At 36.7% G+C, this 25470-nt stretch overlaps 1 protein-coding gene and 2 long non-coding RNA genes across 3 annotated transcripts in view; 1 reads left to right on the top strand and 2 right to left on the bottom strand.

Moving 5' to 3' along the window:
- The first annotated feature begins 1090 nt into the window (after positions 1-1090).
- Positions 1091-1821, top strand: LOC143857196 (uncharacterized). The gene is made up of 3 exons (XR_013238504.1): positions 1091-1229; positions 1527-1626; positions 1744-1821. It is a non-coding gene; the product is annotated as an uncharacterized LOC143857196 (long non-coding RNA).
- Positions 1822-14061: 12240 nt separating this feature from the next.
- Positions 14062-17283, bottom strand: LOC143856993 (disease resistance protein At4g27190-like). The gene has a single exon (XM_077367270.1). It carries the CDS (start codon positions 17281-17283, stop codon positions 14062-14064), a length of 3222 nt encoding a protein of 1073 aa, XP_077223385.1.
- A 666-nt stretch (positions 17284-17949) lies between these two features.
- The window catches only part of LOC143857206 (uncharacterized), a 71627-nt gene continuing 64106 nt past the window's right edge, over positions 17950-25470 (bottom strand). The window contains exon 12 of the long non-coding RNA XR_013238510.1: positions 17950-19472. This is a non-coding gene — a long non-coding RNA (uncharacterized LOC143857206). The remainder of the gene's footprint in view (positions 19473-25470) is intronic.

Raw genomic sequence — 25470 nt, 5'->3', positions numbered from 1 at the left:
ATGCGGCGACAAAACCCTAAAAGCCATATGCATAGTCACAAGAATAAGAAATGCGGCCACAAAACGAACAAATGAGAGAATGGAGAAGGGGGTTATCTAATAATATATAAGTAAAACAGAATCCTGCTTTCTGTGAGTGAGCCACACAGCAATCCCTCTGTATCCTGTTTTCCATTTACTTCTTGAGAACCCCATCCTTTTCTATTAACAAAATGTGTAAAAATCGGATTGCTTCCTATTAAGCTATCCTCCATGAAACACACAAAAATCAGATTGTTTCCTGTTATTGCTCTCTCTCTCTCTCTCTCTCTCTCTCTCTCTCTCTCTCTCTCTCTTACGTGTTTGCTATACAAAAGGCACTGCAAATTCTAAAGATAGAATCCTCACCAGAATACGCCTACAATATCGGGATTCTGTAATCTCCCACTACTTCTCTATTACGTTTTATTGCTGATTTATTGCCTCCTAAACGAAAAGGATTTGGTTTTCTATTCATGAATATTGATTCATGATCTCTCACCGCCTCTCTATTACCATATTTTTTTGCCTCAACTGTTATAAGAAAAATTCCTTTTCCTTATTTCGCTCCCACTCTCCATCCTCCTCCCCTCTCTCTCCAGCCGTCCATGACATCGTATCAATTTGATTTGAGTGCCTGATAGAAGGTTTCCATCATGGATGATTGTCAAGAGGCGGGTTTTGAGATTTGTCAGATATATAGCACAAGATACTTTCTCCAGGTATTCGTTTCTTCTCTCTTTATCTCAAACTTTTAATTATTTTCCTAGGATATATGATCTGTATTTGAAATCTGATTTCTTTTTATCTAGGTTCCTAACGACGCTGATCGTTTGTGCATAGGGGAAAATGTCATTTGATATTTGGGCTAGATTTATTAAGAGCGATGGAATTTTCACTCCCCCTGCAGTACGCATTCGCCTCCCTTATAACGTGAACAGTGGGCAACTTTAACGCTTTTTTACTTCAATTTACATTAAAAGGGGAGTGTATGCGTACTGCAGGGGGGGTGAAAATATCATTGCCCTTTATTAAATATCTTTTTGCAGTTCGACGTGCTTCATATAATCATCCACTTTCTAATTCCAGTGTTGTTTATTTAACAGTCTGCAAGAAGCCACCATTTTGAGAATTGTAATGGATGGAGGTAGCACTGTATCAGTGAACAACAAAGAATTTCATGCATTGAAAGGTTCTGTTATTGGGGTTCGGTAAGCCTGACCAAGCTTAGCAACTCAACTCAACTCAACTAAGCCTTTGTCCCAAACTAGTTGGGGTCAGCTTAGCACCATCTTTTATTTTTTAATTTTTTCAGGATCCATCTATCAATGCCTTTATGAAAATTTAAGGATCCATGTGTCCTCATTAAGTCACTTTCATCAGGCAACACTAATAGCTATTTTAAGTAAAAATCTACGGAAACAGAGTGAAAGAACTTTAAAAAGGAAAAGATTTTGGACAATTTTACTATGAAAATATTAAGAGATTTTGGACAATTGACTCAGCAGGATAAGGATTGCACTTGGTAGCTTGGTGCAGCTAAAGGATTAGCTTTTCTCCATAGAAGTGCTGAACCAGTCATTTATAGGGACTCCAAGACATCCAATGGTACATGTCAAAATCTTCTTATTGAATCATTAGGGATTCATTCTTTTCTGTTTTCATTGAAGCTTCCTTCTATAAGAGTATAATGCAAAGCTTTTGGATGGTGGATGGCAAAAGCAGGGCCACAAGGTGACAAAACACATTTTTCTACTAGGTTGTGGAACATATGGCTATGCTGCACCAAAATAGGTGTGACCGGTAAGTATGTTGGTTTGACTGTGACCACATACTATTTACCTTGATGTTGGAACTTTAAGATAGTGGGTTTCAAAGCCTCACTACCTAATGTTTAGGACATCGTTCAGAGCATTCATGTGACGTGTTTAATCCCAATTTACCTACAAAAGGAGGAAATCTATTAGAAGCAAGTAGCAGAGAGATTTTTGTAAAAGTTAAGGAGCTACACCTGTAGGTTTTTTTTCCGCTTTAGTAATTGTAAAAATGTGAATTGAAGCTTGGATTGTCTCTGGAGACATGTCAATTTTTGGGCAAAAACTTATTTCTTAAGTGAGGAGTTGTAGAGCCCCTTAACAAATTCCCACTTCACAAAAGGGCTTTGCTTTTTAACCATACAATAATTGAGCATTTGCAAAGTTCGTTGACTGACTGAAAATGCCTGAGCATTGTGTAGAAGCTTTGTAGGAGGGAGCGGCCTCATAGAGCAAACTGGTAAAAGGATCATATATGTAGCAAACACAAACAAATATGACAAATATAAATACTTTTAATTGACTTTTAGCTGATACTTAGAACTTCCTCAGATTGTGTTTGATTACGAATCATGAATCAGGGAACCAACAATGATGGTTTAAGTTAATATTAGCACTATTTATGCTTAAGTGGTAGATTCATTCTTAGTAATAGGAACTTATGGGTTTTTTTTTTTGTAGTAATAGGAGCTAATAATATTTACTATTTGATGAAATGGAAATGGAGCATGCTCTCAATCTTTGGACTTACATTGCGTTGTACATTATTTTACATTGACTGTGGTAACTACAAGCACGTGTTTTTCAAAACCAAACAAAACAAAAATGCCCTTAGTTTTCCAAGTATTTATAGGCCATACCCCTCTTGTTTTAAGTTTAGAAAAACATCCAAAACCATTCAAATTTACACTTGCATGCCATAAAGCTCTAAATTCGAGACTTTTCTCATTCCAAATGTATTTTACCCATTTTTGCCAAAATTACACCAAATTTCATCGTATTCCTCACAAATCTTACCCCAAATCGTGTAGCCTCAATCACCTAGCCTCAAACTTCCAACACAAATTTGATTTCAAATAGAAAAAGTCAATGTTTTCTTCCCAAAAATGATAAATCCGGCCAAATCTGCATTTACAACCAAAATATCACGATTTGACCTTATTCCCATACCATTTTGATTTTAAATCATACCCAAATCTAATCGTTGCTTATCTTTGATTGTTACGCTAAAAAAGGGTATTTTTTCCCATTCAACTATAAATAACCCATCTCCCAACCCTCTAAATCACGAAAATTCACAAAGGAAAAAGCCTCTACAAGCTTCTATGCTCGCAAAAGCCTCTACAATCTTCTAAGCTCTCTCCCTCTCTCTTTCTTCATTATCTACACCTTTCACAAATTTTTCAAATTTTCTTTTATTTCAATGTTTTCCATCATTTATACCGGGGCAATGGCTTGGGCTTTTTCTCCAAAGTCTTCAAACATCCCCTCAAACACCGCCTTTTTTTGCGAAGGGAACGCCTAAACTTTATTATTCTCTTGCTTACTATTCCAATCTGTTCTTATGTGCATGTTTTCTGATTTGTTTTTTTACTATCCTACAGAGTTCTTAGATCTGCAAGCTTCTAGTTCGCTCTTAAACAAGGGTCATTAAAGAGCTTAAACTCATCTATATTCTGACTTTATCTTGGGTTGTAATTTTATAAACCATATCAATTAAATACCTTCTACTGAGATTCCTCTTTAATCTTCATAGACTAGGATAACACTTGCTAAGATTTGTTTATTTCATGTGAGCAACTGATAGAAAATATCTCTTTAAATGACCTAGTGTGCATTTGAAGCTATGTTTTCATTTATCGCATATTAGGCTGAGGGTTGTAAGCAGTCGTTTCTTTTACAGTACCTTGAGTCTTTCTATTTACATCATATATACTTCCTCAATATAAGCCTATAAAAATTATTATCATTATTTCGTTTCTCACAGAGACCTTGTCACGGACCCAATTATTTACACGACTCTTGTTACTTTGCACCACTAAAATCAGACTTATTGCCTCAATTGCAGACCTCTGCTGTCAATACTAGCTTCAAACTTGTGACAGTTAAGAAATCGGTTCTTATCTATTTGCATTATTGGATTCTATCTATACTCTGTGACTTCTATTCCTTTTGGATTGTTTTATCTCCATATTATAGGTAGAACTACTTCTCTAATCCAATTATATTTGGGCCATTCAACTCCTATTTGATATATTGTAACTGTACTTGCACATACACATCTTTATATATTTATTTTTTTCACTGACTTATCTTCTATCAAGAATCATACCAAATCTCCATTTAATGTCTCTTGTTATATGACAACATTATAGTTTAATATTACAGAGATCTGCCCCATTTGCCTTATTCCCATCATTTGGTATAGTTTAAATTCTTTAAGGAATTTTTTTTTTGTGATTGAACTGTCATTCAAGAACGTATTAACAGACTTGTTAAGCCTCTTGTTATATGAAAACATTATAGTTTAAATATTACGGAGATCTGCCCCATTTGCCTTATTCCCATCATTTGGTTTAGTTTAAATTCTATAAGGAATATTATTTTGATTGAACTGTCATTCAAGAACGTATTAACAGACTTGTTAAGCAGCTGACAGACATCCCTGTTACTGGATATCAGTCCCGCCAAGTTGGTATTTTGGAACGCATATTGAGCAGTGTAATCGAACTTGGAATGTACTAAAGACAGCCAAAAGAAGCCTCCTCATAGTTGCACAACTCGCCGGACAAGTTAAACTCGCCACTTGACTCTAAGGCTAAATTCACAGCAACAGCCAACACAATTCTCTACTGCCACAACAATCTAGTGGCGCTAAGCTCGCCATAACAGGTTAGTAGTTTGAAAACTTACTCGCGCTTAAGCAAGATAAATTGCCTACCTTAATAATCAGCCACAACCTCCCGTATCTATTCCTCAATCTAAGTCCTAATCTTAACCTTTAAAACCCTCTCACCTAGACCTAAATCACAGACTCTCATTATCTTTCAAGACTTCAAGCCTTCAACTCTTAACAAAAGATTAAATTTGATCTAGACCCGACTATTGAATCCCAATCTAAAGTTTCAAATTTTAAGATTCTTACATGTAGATTTGAAATTTCAGACATTTGAAAAGTAGTACTTTTCAGTAACAATTCACTATGGTCAAAACTTATTGTATCCTACCATTTCAAAAATGTTTTTTTTTAAAAAACAGAAGTGCTCTTTTTTTTTATAGTTACTTGATTCTACCATCTGTTAACATAAGTATCCAGGGACTTATTGGAAATAGTTTTCAAACAGATATACTTTTTTACTAAATCATAATTCTCAATGATTAATTAGAATACATCGTATATATTAGGTTTCATATGTAAAGTTCCCTTCTCTATGTTCTCAAGTACCATGTTGGATAGAATTGTCTGATTTGGACCTGTAAGTAGCAATCGATCAACCTCAATGATTCTTGATCTTTGCCATTGCTTCTCATGGAGATGAAATCTGCTTTTTCTTATTCAAATTTTCTTTACGATGGATTTTAGATGAATGTTTTATTAAAGAAGAAACAATATAAAAAACCTCAAATAGAAAATAAAGAAGAAAGATAAAAAGTAATAAAATGAGGAGAAATTTCAGTTTCAATAAGATAAAGTTATTATTAAGAAATTGGTTTTCTATGAATTAGTATATAAAAATATGTACTTCATGAACTCATTTTTTCTATACCTAAAGATTCAATTGGCTTTCCATTTTATGTCTTTTGATATGATTAAATATAAAATGGAAAACTAGCTGGATGGCTTATTATATGGCTACTTGAGAGATGCCTAGTGTATCAACATCTTGGGAAAATGTTGATAATTTGAATGATCTGAACCCTTCATTTCAAGGGCCAGTGGATAATTGTCCATTGAGAGCGGTTGATTGGATGCTCGGATAATCAAATCCATGGGAATTTTCGGTGCAGTCATCTCAACAATAGAGCCTACCAAATGAAAGGGTTTGGAACATGCTAATGTCACGTGGGTGGACATAGATCGGACTTCTTATGCTTACAAGTATATTGTAGTCCCTATTTTTTCTATGAAAACAAACAAAATTTCATTTTAATTTTGTCCCTATTTTTTCTAAGAAAACAAATAAAATTTCATTTTAATTTAGTCCCTATTTTTTTCCATGAAAGCTCAATTCTCAATTTCCATTGGGGAGATAATATTTTCACCCTCTGTAGGATTTTGCACCCCCCTTTTTTAACTTGAATTGTGGCGGACTTTAACGCTTTTTGATGTCAAATCACGTTTAACGCACAGGGTATGGCCGCGGGGGGTGGGGGGGCATAATCCTGAAGGGCGTAAAATAATCATCTCCCTTTCCATTGTCCGGATACAAATGGACAGATGGGCTTTTGTGTCCATAGCAATCAAATGGCCTATAGACAGCTGGGCATTCAACAAACACAAGTGGCCTAATCCAATGGTTGGGATCATTCCGGAGTGATGGCTGATCCCGAATAGTCGAACGATTGGGAATGATTCCGAATGAAGCACTCACCTATGAGCAAACGGTATCCCAACTAGGGTTGTAAACGAGACGAGCCTAGTCTAGCCCAGCTCGGCTCGCTAAGCTAAAGAGCTTGGCTCGGGCTCGAACCAAGCTCGAGCTCGCGAGCGGCTCGAAATAGATTTAACAGATGCGATTTAGACACGGCGGATTTCTTTCGGCGATCCAACCCGGCCCGAGTTGCACCCCTAAATTTTTTATCCCTTTCTTTGTCGTTTTCAAGAAAAAGAGAAACAAAAGGGGTGGGTAATATAGTCATTTTGAAAAAAAAATATATATAAGATGGTAAAATGCTGTAAAAGAGGGTGGAGATATCATTTCCCATAAGCAATACACGAAACAGCCAATGTTTAAGGAAACGTTGTGAAGATATCACTTCCCATAAGCAATACACTAAGGTGAGATGATCAGTTGGCCCGATTGGGTGTGAATAGAGAGTTGTCATCCACTATTTAATTAGTTTCCTACTTGGCAAGACTTGGTTTCGACAAACGGTCTATACGAGAGCTTCATGGTAAAATGTTATTAGTTATTTAGGAAATATTTTCAATTATAGATTACAAAGAAAAAACTGAAAAAAAATGATCGTGTGTGCAAGGGAGGTGAAACAATTTCATCGACTGTTGGGAAATTTTTTCAATTGAAATTGTTTATCTGATTTTAATTTTCTCAAGTTCTTTTTGGACCCCAGAGAACTTACTCTCTTAAAACCAACACATTGACCTTAAAATGATAGATTAAAAACAAACCTTGAAATCTTTTTTTCATGAAATATTTTTCTATGAAAATTTTACCTCAACATGCACACAAATTTGCATTTTAATTTAGTTAATGTTGTTGCTTGTTGAAGCTTACCGATTGCCCTTCTCATCCATTTTAAAGAATTCCAGTAGCTATAATTACATTACAGATTTAATCTATGTACAGAATTAAAAAGAAAAAAACAGAAAAAAGGCTGTTAGAATTTTTAAACAAAATAATAAAAAGATTTGAAAAGTCAAAGATGCTTTTTCTTTTTGTTTAAAAAATTTGGAGGGAAGATTCAAATTATGTTTCCCTCTCTTGTTTTAAAGCAAAAGACTTTTGCATATGTGGGGACTTGAACCCAAGACCTTGGTGAGTGTGCTTGTGGTGTGTTTTCAAAACCAAAGGCAAATTAATAGTCCCACATTGCTTTGGAAGAAAATTCTTCTCATCCATATAAGATGGAGAGTTGGAGAAAGGCTTCAGCCTTCAAGAGGCTTTAGAATTTGTTGGGTCTTGGGCTTTTAGAAGAGCACAAGCCCATATGTAAATAACACACACACGCGCCTCGCCGGGCCGTGGTCCGGGTTTGGGTATTAAATAAAAAAGGTTATTTTTATTGCCCAAAAACGGTTTTTCTTTTTACCCCATGTTTTTTATAAAGATACACCCCTTAATTGCAAAACCGTTTCAAATCTCAACAGTCACAAATATGACTGTTGGAGAGAAACGTTTTTGTCTTTTAATGGTGATTAATTATCCTCCAACAGTCATATTCTCATCTATAAAAAGAAGAGAACAACACCTGGACTGGAGCCAACTTTGGCTGTTTTATCTTGGAGCATCGGTTCGCGGATCCCGTTTTGCACCGGTAGGGAGCGGATACGATTCTTAAGGAGAGTGACCAGTGGCACGACTCAGCCTTCTTCTTCTCGATCTGTTTTACAGAAACGTTTTCTACAAAAGCTAAGTACTGATTTATTTACATTTCTAATTTCTGGATTCAATCAAGCCATATATCAGACCCTACTGGACAACATATAATTTGTCCAACAATCTTAAGAATCGTATTTTTCAAATCTGATCATATGGCTTCTGATAATCCGAACCCAACTTCTGTTGATACCATCTCTGTTGAGAATTCCAATCAAACGGTTGTTCGCACCTCTGTTGTGAACAGAATTCTCAACACCAATCCAGATTTTTCCAAGATCGAACGCCTTACTGGATTGAACTATAAAAGATGGAAACAACAGATCTTGTTTGCTCTACAACAAATTGGTGCCGCTTTTGTTCTTACACAATCAAAACCATCTGAAGATTCTGCTGATTTTGAAAACTGGAATAATGCTGATTATATTTGCAAGAACCATCTCTTGAATGGTTTGTCAAATGACCTTTATAACGTATACTATTCATTTGAACATGCTGCTGATCTTTGGAATGCATTGGTAACTAAATATGATTTAGAGGATGCTGAAAATAGGAAATATGTGATAGGGAATTTTTTAGACTTTGCTATGGAAGATGGGAAACCTATATCTGCTCAAATAGATGAGTATCAGTTCCTAATTGGAGAATTGGCTAAGGAAGGTATGAAGTTACCTGACACATTCGTGGCTGGTTCTCTTATTGAGAAACTGCCTTTGTCTTGGAAAGATTTTAAAATCGGAATGAAGCACAAGACAAAGGAATGGACCTTAGACCAAGTAGTTGTTCGGATTAAAATCGAAGAGAAAAACAGACTAAAAGATAAGCAACAAAATGCCAAAGAGTATACCTCTAAGGCAAACATTGTTGAGACTAAGAATGATGGGTCTAAGAATCTGAAACCGAAGAAGGAAAAGAACTTTAAGAAATTTGGACCCAAAAAGAAAGGAGTCTGTTTTGAATGTGGAAAATCCGGACACTACAAGAAGGACTCCCGACACCGAAAGACTGGTTCGTCCAGTGCCAAGGTTAATTTAACCGAGGCAGATGTGATTGCAGCGGTTGTGACTGAGGTAAATTTGGTGGAAAATCCAAAGGAGTGGGTTCTGGATACTGGTGCTACCAAGCACATTTGTGGAAACCGAAACTCCTACAACTACACCTTAATTAAGGAAGGGGATCAAGTTTTCATGGGGAACTCACAGACCTCAAAAGTCGTTGGTAAGGGCAAGGTCTTGCTGAAGTTAACTTCAGGGAAAGTACTTGCACTTCAGGAGGTGCTGCATGTGCCGGATATACGGCGTAACTTGGTGTCTGGTGCGCTCTTGAACAAGAATGGACTAAAGTTCACTTTTGAAGCAGACAAGGCAATCATTAGCAAAAATAATGTGTTTGTAGGGAAGGGCTACAATGCAAATGGTTTATTTGTTCTTAATGTACTTGAAATCCTGAATGAAAAAGTATCATCTTCTTCTGCTTACATTGTTGAGTCCTTTGATATTTGGCATGGTAGATTAGGACATAGAAGTGCACCTTACATTAAAAGACTTTGTAATTTAGGTTTAATAAATGAAAAAATTGAACCTAGTAAAGAAAAATGTGAAATATGTGTTGAAGCAAAATTCACAAAGAAACCTCACTTTAGTGTTGAAAGAAAATCTGACTGATTAGAGTTAATTCATAGTGATCTAGCTGATTTTAGAAATCTTGAATCTAGATGATGTAAAAGGTACTATGTGACCTTTATAGATGATTACTCTAGATACACTAAAGTATATCTTCTTAGAACTAAAGATGAAGCTGAACAAGCCTTTATCAAATATAAAAATGAAGTGGAAAATCAGTTAGATAGAAGAATTAAAAGACTTAGAACAGATAGAGGTACAGAATACTCTATAACTAAGTTCTGTGATGATAATGGTATTATCCATGAAACCACAGCCCCGTACCAACCTGAATCAAATGGTATAGCAAAACGAATGAACAGAACATTAAAGGACATGTTTAATGCTATGTTGATAAGTTCTGGTTTACCCTTGAACTTGTGGGGGGAAGCACTTCTTTCAGCTTGTTATATATATAACATGATACCTCCAAAGAAAAAGGGTTAAATACCATATGATCTGTGGCATAACAAAATGCCTAGTTTATCCCATTTGAGAGTTTGAGGTTGTTTGGCTAAGGTTGGAATACCAGAACCTAAGAAAAGAAAACTAGGACCTAAAACACGTGATTGTGTATTCATAGGATATGCTCAAAATAGTACAGCCTATAGATTTCTAGTTTTGAAATCAGTTGAAAATATCCTTGAATATAACATTAATATTGAATCTAGGGATGTTGAGTTCTTTGAACACCACTTCCCTATGAAGAAAGAAATTCCTAAAGAACCTAGTAATGATTCAAGAAATCAACCTGAAACTGAAAAGGAATTGGATTCTGAGTTTCAAGAACTCAGAAGAAGTAAAAGACAAAGAAAAGAAACAAATCTAGGAGATGGGATGTTCACCTATCTAATAGATAAAGATCCTGTAACTTACTCTGAAGCTGTAATATCTCCAGATGCTGTATTTTGGAAAGAAGCTATTAAAAGTGAATTAGATTCCATAATAGAAAATCACACTTGGGAACTAGTGGGCCTTCCACCTGGAACAAAAGCACTAGATAGCAAGTGGATATTTAAAAAGAAGCTAAGACCTGATGGGACAATTGACAAGTTTAAAGCAAGACTAGTAGCTAAAGGCTTTAGACAGAAAAAGGAGATAGATTATTTTGATACCTATTCTCCTGTTGCTAGGTTGTCCACCATTAGGATATTATTAGCTATAGCTTCTATTCATAAATTGGTAATACATCAAATGGATGTAAAAACAGCTTTCTTAAATGGAGATTTAGAAGAAGAAATTTACATTAAACAACCTGAAGGATTCATTGTGTCTGGTCATGAAAACAAAGTTTGTAAACTAATTAAGTCACTGTATGGTTTGAAACAAGCACTTAAACAGTGGAATGACAAATTTGATAGTGTCTTAATTACAAATGGGTATAAGATAAATGAATCCGACAAATGTGTTTATAGTAAGTTTAATGGGGATAAAGGTGTAATACTTTGTGTATATGTAGATGATATACTAATTATTGGTACTAATTTGGACATAGTAAAATCTACTAAGAGATTTTTAATGTCAAACTTTGAAACCAAAGATATGGGTGAAGCTGATGTAATCTTAGGGATGAAGATCATCAGAAAAGAAAATGAAATAATATTGTCTCAGTCTCATTATGTAGAGAGCATTCTAAGGAAATTTAGACAATATGATAGTTCACCTGCAAAGACACCTTTAGATTGTCAGGTACACCTAAAGAAAAACAAAGGAGAGATGGTATCCCAAAAGGAATACTCAAGGATTATAGGTTCAGTGTCATATTTGATGAACTGTACTAGACCTGACATTGCTCTAGCAGTTGGAAAACTTAGTCAACACACTCATAGACCAGGACATGAACACTGGCAGGCTTTGACTAGGTTGTTAAGGTACCTAAAGGGTACAATAAACTTTGGACTGCATTTTAAAGGGTATCCTGCTGTCTTAGAAGGCTATAGTGATGCGAATTGGATCTCTGATTCAAGAGATTCAGTGTCTACCAGTGGATATGTATTCACCCTTGGTGGTGGTGCGATTTCTTGGAAATCGGTTAAACAAACTTGTAGTACTAGTTCCACTATGGAAGCAGAATTTATAGCCTTAGCCCTAGCAGGAGCTGATGCCGAATGGCTTAGGAATTTTATGGCAGATGTGCCTTTATGGCCAAGGCCGGTTCCCTCAGTGTCTTTACACTGTGATAGTCAAGCTGCTTTAGCCAAGGCCAAAAGTAAGACCTATAATGGCAAAAGAAGGCATATACGCCTGAGGCATAATTTGGTAAAGCAATACTTGAGTGAGGGAACAATAGCACTCGACTTTGTAAGGTCGGAGAGGAATCTGGCAGATCCTCTGACAAAGCCACAAATAAACAAGGTGGTTTATGAGACATCGCAAGGAATAGGGTTAAAGTTTGTGGCGTGAATCATTAGTGATGGACACCCAACCAATGTGAAAGGAGATCCCTGGAATTTGGTTCAATGGGTACTAACAAGTCACCGGATGGTTTGTTAACACTATCACCCCCTACTCCTAGATGCAAAATGATGAAAGATAGTGTTCACTGCAAATGAGAGATGATGAGTTATAGACTCTTACTCAGATCATAACCTGTATTAGGTGGTATGTTACTTGCAGTGCATACTTGATGACTGACCTAAGTGAATGTGGAGGTAAGGCCGCTTCCTATGAGAATTTAACGAGTAATTCTCTAGAACATTCATGAGAACCAAGAGGCGAACAAGGCCAAAATATTCCAAAACTGTGAATGAATCACCAAGGAATCGAATGTAGAGTGTGGATAACAGGTTAGTCAGTTACACCCACGAGGAAAGGTTGAAGGAGTCTAACTCTACCCGTACTCGGTAACGTAATCTGTTTATCCTAAATATCGATTGAAGTCCAAAAGACACTGGTATGAATCCACTCTATTTTCTAATGTGCTCAGATACTTCCGTTTTCAATTTTCAACTGTATTTTGAATCTTGTGGGGGATTGTTAGAATTTTTAAACAAAATAATAAAAAGATTTGAAAAGTCAAAGATGCTTTTTCTTTTTGTTTAAAAAATTTGGAGGGAAGATTCAAATTATGTTTTCCTCTCTTGTTTTAAAGCAAAAGACTTTTGCATATGTGGGGACTTGAACCCAAGACCTTGGTGAGTGTGCTTGTGGTGTGTTTTCAAAACCAAAGGCAAATTAATAGTCCCACATTGCTTTGGAAGAAAATTCTTCTCATCCATATAAGATGGAGAGTTGGAGAAAGGCTTGAGCCTTCAAGGGGCTTTAGAATTTGTTGGGTCTTGGGCTTTTAGAAGAGCACAAGCCCATATGTAAATAACACACACGCGCGCGCGCGCCTTGCCTCGCCGGGCCGGGCCGTGGCCCGTGGCCCGGGGTCCGGGTTTGGGTTTGGGTATTAAATAAAAAAGGTTATTTTTATTGCCCAAAAATGGTTTTTCTTTTTACCCCATGTTTTTTATAAAGATACACCCCTTAATTGCAAAACCATTTCAAATCTCAACAGTCACAAATATGACTGTTGGAGAGAAACGTTTTTGTCTTTTAATGGTGATTAATTATCCTCCAACAGTCATATTCTCATCTATAAAAAGAAGAGAACAGCACCATTGGAGAATATAGTTTTTTACAGAAAACATCAAAGTTTCTGCTTGTCTTCTTCCTTTCCTCCGTTCTGATCTGAGCACAGTTCTACAGTGATTCTGGGTGGACCAGTTAGCGAGTGCACGTGGACTAGAGCCAACTTTGGCTGTTTTATCTTGGAGCATCGGTTCGCGGATCCCGTTTTGCACCGGTAGGGGGCGGATACGATTCTTAAGGAGAGTGACCAGTGGCACGACTCAGCCTTATTCTTCTCGATCTATTTTACAGAAACGTTTTCTACAAAAGTTAAGTACTGATTTATTTACATTTCTAATTTCTGGATTCAATCAAGCCATATATCAGACCCTACTGGACAACATATAATTTGTCCAACAAAGGCACTCCTTAAAATTACAATACAGAGTTCAAAAGGAAAAACCAAAAGAAAGCCCGTCCATAAAATTACAAATTTTAAAAGAAAAGACAGAAGAATGCCACTCACCAAAGTTACAAATAGAGTAGGCACATAAAGGGAATAGGAGGGGATCTGCTATAGAGAAAGATGTACCAGCTTCCCATTGGGTGAGCTCCGAGAGACTTTTCATCAAATGATCCAACACCTCGCTATTTCATCTCTTTCACCTTTAATTGACGTTGCCATCTTCTTCTTCCTCCTCCTTCTCCTCTTCTTCTTTTTCCTCCTCTTCGTCTTTAGAGGAGGATGGGATGGAAACGAGCCTTGAAGCTGTCTTCTTCTTCTTCCCACTTCAATCCTTCCCACCACCCCCTTTCTGCTTCAATCTTTTGCAGAGACGGCACGCTTTCTGGCCCTCCAAATGGTAGCTTCTTCAAATTTGGACATAACTTTATTTCAGTGGTTTCCAAGGAATGCAAAGCAAGTGGCCTTACATAGAAATGCTCCAACTTTCGTAGACGTATTAATACCAAGGATCTCAATTTAGGTAGCATTGCATTCTCATCCCCCACGCCCTCCTCCACCTCTGAAATTATCTTCTTCACTTCCCCGCAATCTTTAACTGTGAGTTTTGCAAGATTAGGGAGGCCTTTCACTTGGGCGGAAGAAAAGATTTCTTTCAACCCATTGCACCCAGAGATTTCGAGTTGAGTCAGGCTTTGTAGTGTTGGCAATCCAATCCACATATTTTCCATCTTTGGGAGCTTGTTTAGATCCAACTTTTGAAGTTTAGGAAGCACTAGTTTATTTTCTGTTGGCGCCACAAACAAGTGTTCCACATTCGCACACCACGCAACCGAGAGTTCCGCCAGATTCTGCGTTCTTTGCAATAAATTGGGCGTGAATAGTACATGCTTTAGACAATCACATTTCCTAATAGACATTGTGGTGAGGTTTGCAAGAGTTGGGAGTGGAAGGGATTCATCATCAGACACTACCTTCTCTAACTTTTCAAGTTCATAAAGTCGTAAATCTTGCAAATGTTGGAGGGCGTATTCGGGAACATCCTTCCCACTAATAAGATATTCCATCTCATCACAATTCTCCATGGAAATAATTAACAGACTTTGAAATCCATGCTTATCCAAATCCAAAAGATTCTTTGACGATTGGTGGAATCCTAAGTATAGGGTAGTACTCTGAGGGAACAAAAACAACTTTACCCACTTAGGGATTGGTGCTGAACCAATAATGATTATCTCACGATTACCTGTTGGAGATATAAAATAATTCTCCCATAAAGATCGCTTTATCATAGCTGCTGCAAATAAAAAAGCATTCTCATGTGCTCCAAGTTGAAGGTGGAAGCGAAATTTCTTCAAATGTGTCGAAGATCTGAACAAGTCATCTTGGGTAAAGCGGTGGGCATCTTTTATCTCCACCCTCAAATTAGTCAACCGTCTTAAAGACGCTACTTCTGCCAACATAGCATTGCCGTTGCTGGCCTCTCCCTCTCCTTCTCCTTCAACCTCCCACCTGTCAATGCTTCCATGCATATCCAATTCCTCCAAACGAGTCAACCTACATATGACTGCATTTCGTGGTATAACTTCAAGATTTGGATTCTCTGATAAGTCCAAATGCCTTAGATTTGTCAAATTTCCAATTTCCATTGGCAGTTGGCTGAATTTGTTACGAGAGAGATCGAGGGATTCTAGTGCTTTCAGTTCCCCAACAAATGACAAGCCAGTCGAAAGAGACCCACAATGCTGCATACAGAGTTCCTTAAGGTTCTGCAGGCATGCCAGAGATGGCGGTATCCTTAAAATAGCAGTCCTACCTATATCCAAAACACGAAGATCTCTGACGGTTTCGAAAAACTTGTCGGGTATTTCTGCCAAATTTTCAGTTCCTTGCATCAATAATGTTAGAAGCTGGGGGCATTCCACTCTATCTGGAAGTTTACTTATTCTGTTGTTCATCAACGAGAGCCTCTTACATTCTTGAAACCTCTCCACTTCTGGCCAATCTTCAAGTCCTAATCCAGCCTTCACCACAAACCTATAGTCACCTTCTTTGGATGCAATCCAAATGGCCATATCCCGTACCATGTCATGCATCCTTACCTTCCCTTTCTGTTCACTCTCTAGCAACAAGCTACAAGACTTGAGTTTCTCAATGAAGGCACATCCTTTATTCATTGCTTCCTCTAAATTCTCAAACTTCACCAAGATTCCCTCAGCAATCAAGTATCTAATCATCCTTTCCACAGGAATTTCGAAGTCCTCTGGAAATAGAGCACAGAACAAAAAACATTGTTTTAGCTCCTCAGTTTTCAAATGACTAAAGCTTATTCTGAGGGATTGATACACCTCCTTTTCCATGCCTTCAATATATATCGGGTCTGATCTTTTCAGTTCGGTTACTGCAAATTGCCACTCTAAAAATTTATCGTTATCACGTAGTGCTCCCCCAAGTGTAACAAGGGCTAGTGGCAGATTGCGGCATTCTTGAGCAGCCTCCTTTGCCACATTTTGCAAGCTTTGACGATCAACAACGTCTCCCGCTTTCTCTCTAAACAAATCCCAGGATTCATCCTCTGACAACAAATTTACTGGGATATAAACTTGGCTTCCCATTCGTCTGCATATATCTAAACTTCGAGATGTTAATAAAATCTTACACCCCTTATTTTCATCACAATAGGGAATTCCTATATTGACTATATCAAATTTTTCCCACACATCATCCAAGATAATCAATAACTTCTTAGCTTCCGTTAATCTTGTCCTTAGTTGACTTGTTCTTAGGGATTCAATTTCCCCTTGGAGTTGCATTCCCACTTTCTTTGCAATTTCTTCTTGGATGATTTTTAATTTTACATCCTTCGACACAGTTACCATCACAATTGCATCAAAATCTGATGTACCTTTCAATTTATTGTTTACATTTTTCACAAGAGTGGTTTTCCCAATTCCACCCATGCCATGTACACCAATCATTCTGATATTTTCATCCTTTAGAGCATCCATGACTTTATTCAATGACAAATTTACTGTCTTTAGACCATCAATTGAATAAGTAGGGATGGACTCTACCCTTGGAGGTGGCTGGGCTGTTGCCAAAATCTCAAATGTTCCTTTACTATGGTGATCGGTAATGGTGTCTACCTTATCTTTTGCAAGTTTACTCAATCTATATCGCCGACGCCAATTCGGACACCACCCCATGAGGCATCTCATGTTTTCCCCTACATTGACCTCTATCTGATTTGCTTCCGATATCATTTCATTTGCCCTTCTGATCCACAATTGAACATCGTCAGTGACCACATCACAATTTGAGCATCTTTCAACTACACGATTCTGTATAGTGTTTCTCCTCGCTTCAAGTTCTTGCACACGTCTTTTTAAATTTTCAACATTGCCTTCAAAATCATTTAGATAGTCCATGCGTTTCTTAAAAGGTTCCCACGAACAGTTTGCTATCCGTCCGAGAACTTGAATCAATGCGTCCATAGTCTTCTCCACACAAATAAACCACAAACAATTCTACAAAAAGAACAAAGAGAACACAATGACAAAAAAAAGAAGATAACAAGTCTATGAGATTATTATGAATTGGACTTGTAATTGAAACATAGGGACAACCAAAATGCGTAGTTAACATGAAATAACTTTTTTATTGTGAAATTAGTTCTTTAGCATTGTATGATGCAAATGAAATCATCATTCTAAAAATAATGAGTGACTAACGATAACATGGCATTTATTATCTATTTTATTCTACATATTAGTAAAAACATCAATTTATTTCTCTTCAGTGTCATTGACTTCAACAATAACATAAATTGCCTAGTTTTTATAAATTTTTCAGGCAATAATTTGTCAACATTCATTTTAGAAAAATTATTTTTCTATTAAAATTGCTATTATATGTTGCAGAGAGATGTGACTTGTTTACGCCATAAAACATTATTATTGTCTCGTTATTAATATTTTTTATTTAAGTATTTAAGTTTTTAAAGAAAAACTATGTTTTGATGTCATTATTGTTTGAAAATGCTTTTTATAATTTTAATATTTCTAATTCACAATGAAAAGTTCAAATCTGAAATGAAAATTTAGTTGTCGCTTTGAATTATTTAACTTTGAAAGTGAAGATCAAACTATAGCTGATTGTTTTTATTTCACCCATGAATATAGTATAGAGAGATCCAAATTCTCTATGTGTAGATAGACACTCTAAACGACACTCCTAAATTGTATGAAGAAAAGGCAAAAACCAAAAGAACAAGAGCAACACAAACTCATTGGAGAAATCCGACAAGCAGAACTTCTAAGTCATCATTAATTATTCATTGCTTCCTCTAAATTCTCAAACTTCTCCAAGATTCCCTCAGCAATCAAGTATCTAATCATCCTATCCACAGGGATTTGGAAGTCCTCTGGAAATAGAGCACAGAACAAAAAACATTGTTTTAGCTCCTCAGTTTTCAAATGACTAAAGCTTATTCTGAGGGATTGATACACCTCCTTCTCCGTGCCTTCAATATATATCGGGTCTGATCTTTTCAGTTCGGTTACTGCATTTTCCCAGACTGATGAATTATTGTTACCACCTAGTGCCCCCCCAAGTGTAACAAGTGCTAGTGGCAGACCACGGCATTCTTGAGCAGCCATCCTAGACACATTTTGCAAGCTTTGCCTATCAACATCTCCCACTTTCTCTCTAAACAAATTCCAGGATTCATCCGCTGACAACAAATTTACGCGGATATTATCTCTGCTTCCCATTTGTCGGCATATATCTAAGCTTCGGGATTTTAATAAAATCTTACACCCCTTTATTTTCATCTCCATAGAGAATTCCTATATTGACTATATCTAATCTTTCCCACAAATCATCCAAGATTATGAGTAACTTCTTAAAATCCATTAATCTTCTCCTTAGTTTACTTGTTCTAAGGGATTCAATTTCCTCTTTGAGTTCCATTCCCACTTTCTTTGCAATTTCTTCTTGGATGATTTTTAATTTTACATCTTTAGACACAGTAACCATCACTATTGCTTCAAAAGCTGATGTCCCTTTCAATTTATTGTTTACATTTTTCACAAGAGTTGTTTTTCCAATTCCACCCATGCCATATACACCAATCATTCTGATATTTTCATCCTTGAGAGCATCCATGACTTTCTTCAATGACAAATCTACTGTCTTTAGAGTATCAATTGAAGTAGGGATGGACTCTACGCTTGGACGTGGCGGGGTTGTTGCCAAAATCTCAAATGTTCCTTAATTTATCATGGTGTTTGGTAATGGTTTCTACCTTATCTTTTGCCTGTTTACTCAACCTATATCGCCGACGCCAATTCGGACACCACCCCATGAGGCATCTCATGTTTCCCTCTACACTGACTATCTGATTTGCTTCCAATATCATTTTATCTGCTCTTTCGATCCACAATTGAACTTCATCAAGGACCACATTAGTATTAAAACGTCTGTCATCTACAAGTCTTTGTATATCATTTCTCCTAGCTACAAGTTCTTCTACACCTCTTTTTAAATTTTCAACATTGCCTTCAAAACCATTTAGATAGTCCATGCGTTTCTTAAGAGGTTCCCACGAACACTTTGCTATATCTACGAGAACTTGAATCAATGCGTCCATAGTCTTCTCCACACAAATAATCCACAAACAATTCTACAATAGGAATAAAGCCAACACAATGACAAAAATATAAGTTAACAAGTGTATGAAATTACTATGAATTGGACCTGTAATTGAAATATAGGGAAAACCAAAATGCGTAGTTAACATGAAATAATTTTTTTGATTGTGAAATTAGGTCTTTAGCATTATATGATGCAAATAAAAAAGCCAAACACTCTGCCAACTTGGCTTTGTCTTGCCCTTTTATATTGGACTAGTCATTTTTTCGAGTAGTACTAGAGCACAAACCATTAAGAAGATATCATCATGCTAAAAATAATGAGTGACTAATGATAACATGGCATTTATTATCTTTTTTATTCTACATATTAGTAAAGGGCAGCCCAGTGCACGAGGTTCCCGCCATTGTAGGGTCTGGGGAGGGCTAGATGTTCGCAGCCTTACCCCTACTTTGCAGAGAGGCGGTTTTCGTGACTTGAACCCGTGAGCACTATAGGTCACAATGGAGCAACCCTACCGTTGCACCAAGGCTCGCCCTCATTTTTATTCCGCATATTTGTAAAAGCATCAATTTATTTCTCTTCAGTGCCATTGACTTCAACAATAACATAAATTGCCCAGTTTTTATAAATTTTAGAGGTTATTTGTCAACATTCATATTAGAAAAAATAATTTTCTATTAAGAATGCTATTATATGTTGCATAAAACAGAGAGATGCGACTTGTTTACGCCATAAAACATTATTATTGTCTCCTTATTACTATTTTTATTTAAGTATTTAATTATTTTAAAGAAAAAATATGTTTTGATCTCATTATTGTTTGAAAATGCTAATAGTATAGAGAGATCCAAATTCTCTACACACAAATCTGAAATGAATATTTAACTGCCACTTTGAATTTTTTAACTTTAAAACCACAGCAACAAGTAAGATCAAAATATAGCTGATTGTTTTTATTTTACCCTTGAATATAGTATAGAGAGATCCAAATTCTCTATGTGTAGATAGACACTCTAAACGACACTCCTAAATTGTATAAGGGCTCGTTTGCATACCTCCCATTTTGTATTTGGATTTGGAATTGAGTTTTGAATACAAAATGAATAGATCCGGCAGCTCATGTAGAGGGAGAGATGGAGGAAGGGGGTACTTCCTAATGGAGGGGAGAGGTTGAGGAGCAAAGAGGGTGAAGGAAACTGCCAGATTTGTGGATTTCCAATTTCTTATTTCCACAGCAAATTTAGAAATCTGATTTTTTTCACCGTCAGCAGCTGAATTTGAAATCCAAGAATTTGATCCGATCCAAATTACAATGCAAAAAGGGCTGCAAATGTGAGAAATCCAAATCAAAATCTTCTCAGCATCCAAACGGGCCCCAAAGAAAAAGCAAAAGCCAAAAGAACAAGAACAACAGAAACTAAATGGAGTAATCCGACAAGAAGAACTTCTAAGTTATCACTAATTATGGCACTTAGCTAGAAGAGTTGGGCTAACAGATATGGTTGTGGGATCATAGACATAGCTGCATAGTTACATGAAGAATAAAAGAGGTTGATGAAAGGGTTAGATGTTAAATAGCATTCTTGAGTGTGGTATTAATTTAATAACTAAAGTAAACAATGATATGTCCAAGGGTTTAATTTATTTTAGGAATCACGGTCAGAAGCTTCTATTAGAAGTGAGTTTTTTTAAATTGTACGTATAAATAGGGTCCTAGGCTTAGAGTGTAAATAGTCAAGTCTTTGAGTTTTTCTTTGTTCTTTTCTTTAGGGGTTTCCACATCTTATACATTAAAAAGATTAGAATAAATTCTTCTTCACAATTTTCATCTCTTTTTTCTTCTTTTATATTTTTAAACTTGTATTTTGAGGAGTGTCTGCACTTATACTTCCTCAAAGGAGATACAAGTATGTAAAACACTGGAGTTTGCACTCTCCTGTGTGCATTTCTATGAGTTGCTTGATTTTAGCTGCTTTGGAGTCAACAAGCGGTAGGGAAGCCAAAGTGATTCTCTATTGAGTAGTGCTGCTTGGATCTTATTCACATATTAGATTCTTTGAGAGTAGTCAATCTTGAATAGACACCATTCATGATAGCCAAGGATGCCAGTTTGTCATTCTTGTTGGAATGAAATCAACTAGGTTGGAGGGAGAAGATGAGAAGAGAAGAAAATTATTCTCTTGATGTCAAACACACAAAGAAAGAAGCCCAAGTTGTTCTCCTGATTGCGCGCATCTGGGGGGAATTAGTCCCACTCTACAAAGTGGGGTGGGGACACCCTACGTCATAAAAAAAAAGTTGTTATATTACTCAAGAGCCTTCAAATTTCACTAAAATGGCTTTTAAATGAATAAGATACAAGGCCTAATGTTTAACCTGCACTTCAAATCTGAGATTAATTTTTTTTTAACTAAACTTAGCTTCCCTAAGTACCACTAACACACTAACAAAGGTAAAGTAAATGTCTTACATAATTCCAAAACAAAGAAACTAAGTCCCTGGGCCATTAACACCTACAATGGAGATTTCCAATGTGGTCAAGTCAAGTCAAAGTTGCAAGCTTCCAAAATAGAAGAGTTCTAAAACCATTGACGCGGGTGCTTAAGAGGGAAGAAGAAGAGAAATAAGAACACAAGAACACATCCAAGAGAAGAAGATGAAAATGGGAGCAATGCTCAACCCAATTGATATTCCATCAATTACATAAGTCAATCAAAATCCAAAATCCCCTCCCAAGATGGTTTCTAACCCTTTAAATAAAAGAAAATCCAAGAAAATTCATCCAACTTCTTCCACAAGCTAACTTAGTGACTAATTACATTGGAATTCACTAACTTTGACTGGTTTGGGAACCCAATAGACATTGTTCACTAAAACTGCCATAACCTTTTAACCACTTGTCCAATTTTCGAGCACAAACACTTGTTAGAAAGATACCAAAAAGACCTACAACTTTGTATTTTACCATTTTTCATGAATATGCCATTTAATAGTCCAAAAATATGGTTAGAAATTGGTCAGAAGCTTTAATGCGGGAATGCACCTTGGAACTCCACCAAAACAACCTACGCATGACATGGCTGCCATGTTGGTACTGCATCATCATCTGTGGGAGAGAAAGAACTCACCCATGAGTTCTTGTTAAGCTCTACACGATAGGTTGTCAAGTCTTTAACATTGAATGTTGGGTGAGTAATGATATTTGGATGGAGCTCAATCTTGTATGCATTATCGTTGACTTTCTTGAGAATTCGACATGGACCAATCTTCTTTTCATTGAGCTTGTTATAGGAACCAGCTGGAAATCGTTCTTTCTTTAAATAAACCCACACAAGATCACCTTCAATGAAGATTTTGATTCGGTGATGAGTATTGGCCTCTTGCTTGTACTTCTCGGTATTTTCTTCAAGATTCTTCTTCACTTCTTATGAATCCTTGTCATGGTAGTAGCAAAATCTTTCACCTTCTTATTGGACAATGATAGATCAGGAATGGGTGCAATATCAAGATAGTGTTTTGGATTCTTTCCATAGATCACTTCAAATGGGCTCTTACCTGTAGAATGATTTACAACATAATTATAAGAAAAGTCCGCTTGAGGAAGCACCATATCCCATTTCTTGGACCTCTTTGCCGCCAAACTCCTAAGCAAATTTCTCAAAGTTTGATTCACCACCTCGCTTTGTCCATCGGTTTGAGGGTGATAGGCACTACTATAGAGCAAGATAGTACCAATTCTTTTCCATAAGCATCTCCAAAAATGACTAAGGAATTTAGCATTCCTATCCGAAACAGGGGAGTTTGGAACACCATGATGCTTAACTACCTCATTGAAATAAAGATTAGCAACATAAGAAGCAGCCATAGACTTCTTACAAGGAATGAAATGGGCCATTTTAGAGAAGCCATCAACAACAACAAAGATGGAATCATTACCTCTTTGAGTTCTCAGCAGGCCAACCACAAAATCCATACTAACATCTTGACATGGAGCATTAGGAAGTGGGAGTGGACAGTAGGTACCGGTGTTTTGAGTATGTCCCATGCATGTTTGGCATATTCGGCACCTCTTCACATAACGCATCACATCTCGGTAAATGGTCGGCCAAAAATACTTCTCTTTCACTAGCAAAACGGTTTTGTCTCTTCCAAAATGTCCTCCCAAACCTCCTGGATGTAGCTCTTAAATAACATACTCTCTAAGGGAGCATTTTGGAATGCATAAGGTACTCCCCTTAAAGGGAAAATCATCTTGAAGAAGATTATCTTCATGCTTCCCTTCTTTGCAATGCTTCCAAATTTTACCAAAGTCTTCATCGTTAGCATACATGTCTCTAATGGTATCAAACCCTTCAAGTTGCACACTCATGGAATTAAGAAGAGCTACTATTTTACTAAGAGCATCTGCCAGTTGATTGTACTTTCCACTCTGATGCTTTAACACAAAAGTATATTCCTGTAAGAAAGAAACCCACTTTGCATGTCTTCGAATTAGGCTTCCTTGATTGTTAATGTGCTTGAGAACTTCATGATCAGAATTCAAAATAAACTCCCCTTGAACAAGATACAATCACCAATGTTGAAGTGCTTGAACAATGGCATAAAATTCCACATCATAGCTAGAGTGATTCTTCTTTGCTTCATTGAGTTTTTCACTAAAGAAAGCAATGGGATGACGTTCTTGGCTAAGTACTCCACCAATGCTCACTTGAGATGCAGCACAATCAACCTCAAACATCTTCTCAAAGTCCGGCAAACTAAGCCCAGGAGCACTAGACAACTTGTCCTTTATAAGTTGAAAACTCTTTTCGGCCTCCATTGTCTACTTGAACCCATCTTTCTTCATGCAATCCGTCAAGAGGGTTGATATAGTGCTGAAATTTCTTATGAATCGGCGATAAAATGAGGCCAATCCATGGAAACTCCTCACTTCTTGCAAGCTCTTTGGAGTATACCATTCTTGGATAATTTTGATCTTCTCATATCATCCACTCTAATCCCTGTTGAAGTCAAAACAAAGCCTAGAAAATCTAGGCTAGTTGTCACGAAAGAACACTTTTTAGGTTTACATAGAGTTTTTCACCTCTCAAAGTGGTTAAGATAGAACAACCCTCAAATGTTCTACATGCTCGCTTTTATCATGACTATAAATAAGAATATCATCGAAATAAACAACAACAAACTTTCCAATGAAAGGGCGAAGGACTTGATTTATTACCCGCATGAAGGTACTTGGAGCATTGGAGATACCAAATGGCATAACAAACCACTCATATAAGCCTTAACATTTCTTAAAAGCGGTATTCCATTCATCACCCAACTTGATTCGAATTTGATGGTAGCCACTTCTAAGATCAATCTTGGAAAATATCTTTGCACCGGCAAGCATGTCAAACATATCATCAATTCTTGGAATGGGAAACCGGTATTTGATAGTGATTCTGTTTATAGTTCGACTATCTACACACATACGTCATGTTCAATCCTTCTTTGGAGTTAGTAAGGCCGGCACCGTACAAGGGCTAAAGCTTTCTTTGATGTAGCCTTTATTCAACAACTCCATTACTTGCCTATTTAATTCTTCATGCTTTTAGGACTCATACAGTAGTGAGCCTTGTTGGGATGATTAGAACTAGGAATCAAGTCAATTTGATGTTGAATGTCTCGTAAAGGAGGGAGACCAATGGGTAACTCATCAGGTATGACATCATTGAATTCCTCCAAGAGAGGTTCTAACTTACTAGGAACATTGAAAGAATTTTCCAAATCGTTTGCCACTAACATGTACACAATACCACTACTCTCACTTTCTTTTGCAAACTTTGATGAAGTGAGAAAATTACTACCCTCCTCTTGTAAAGATTTGGATGCCTTTTCCTCTTACTAGGCAAAAGAACAACCTCTACTTTTCCCATCCGAAAGTTGTATGTATTTTTACTACTATCATGGGTGACATTTCTATCATATTGCCATGGCCTTCCTAAAAGTAATGTGAGATACATCCATACGAATTATATCACACCAAG

The sequence above is a fragment of the Tasmannia lanceolata genome, unplaced genomic scaffold, assembly GCF_043159265.1.
Source record: "Tasmannia lanceolata isolate RefF3 unplaced genomic scaffold, GAP_Taslan_0.1 ptg000024l, whole genome shotgun sequence".
In the NCBI taxonomy this organism is placed as follows: domain Eukaryota; kingdom Viridiplantae; phylum Streptophyta; class Magnoliopsida; order Canellales; family Winteraceae; genus Tasmannia; species Tasmannia lanceolata.
Note: the sequence above shows the minus strand (reverse complement) of the source record. Positions and strands in the feature narration are given on the sequence as shown.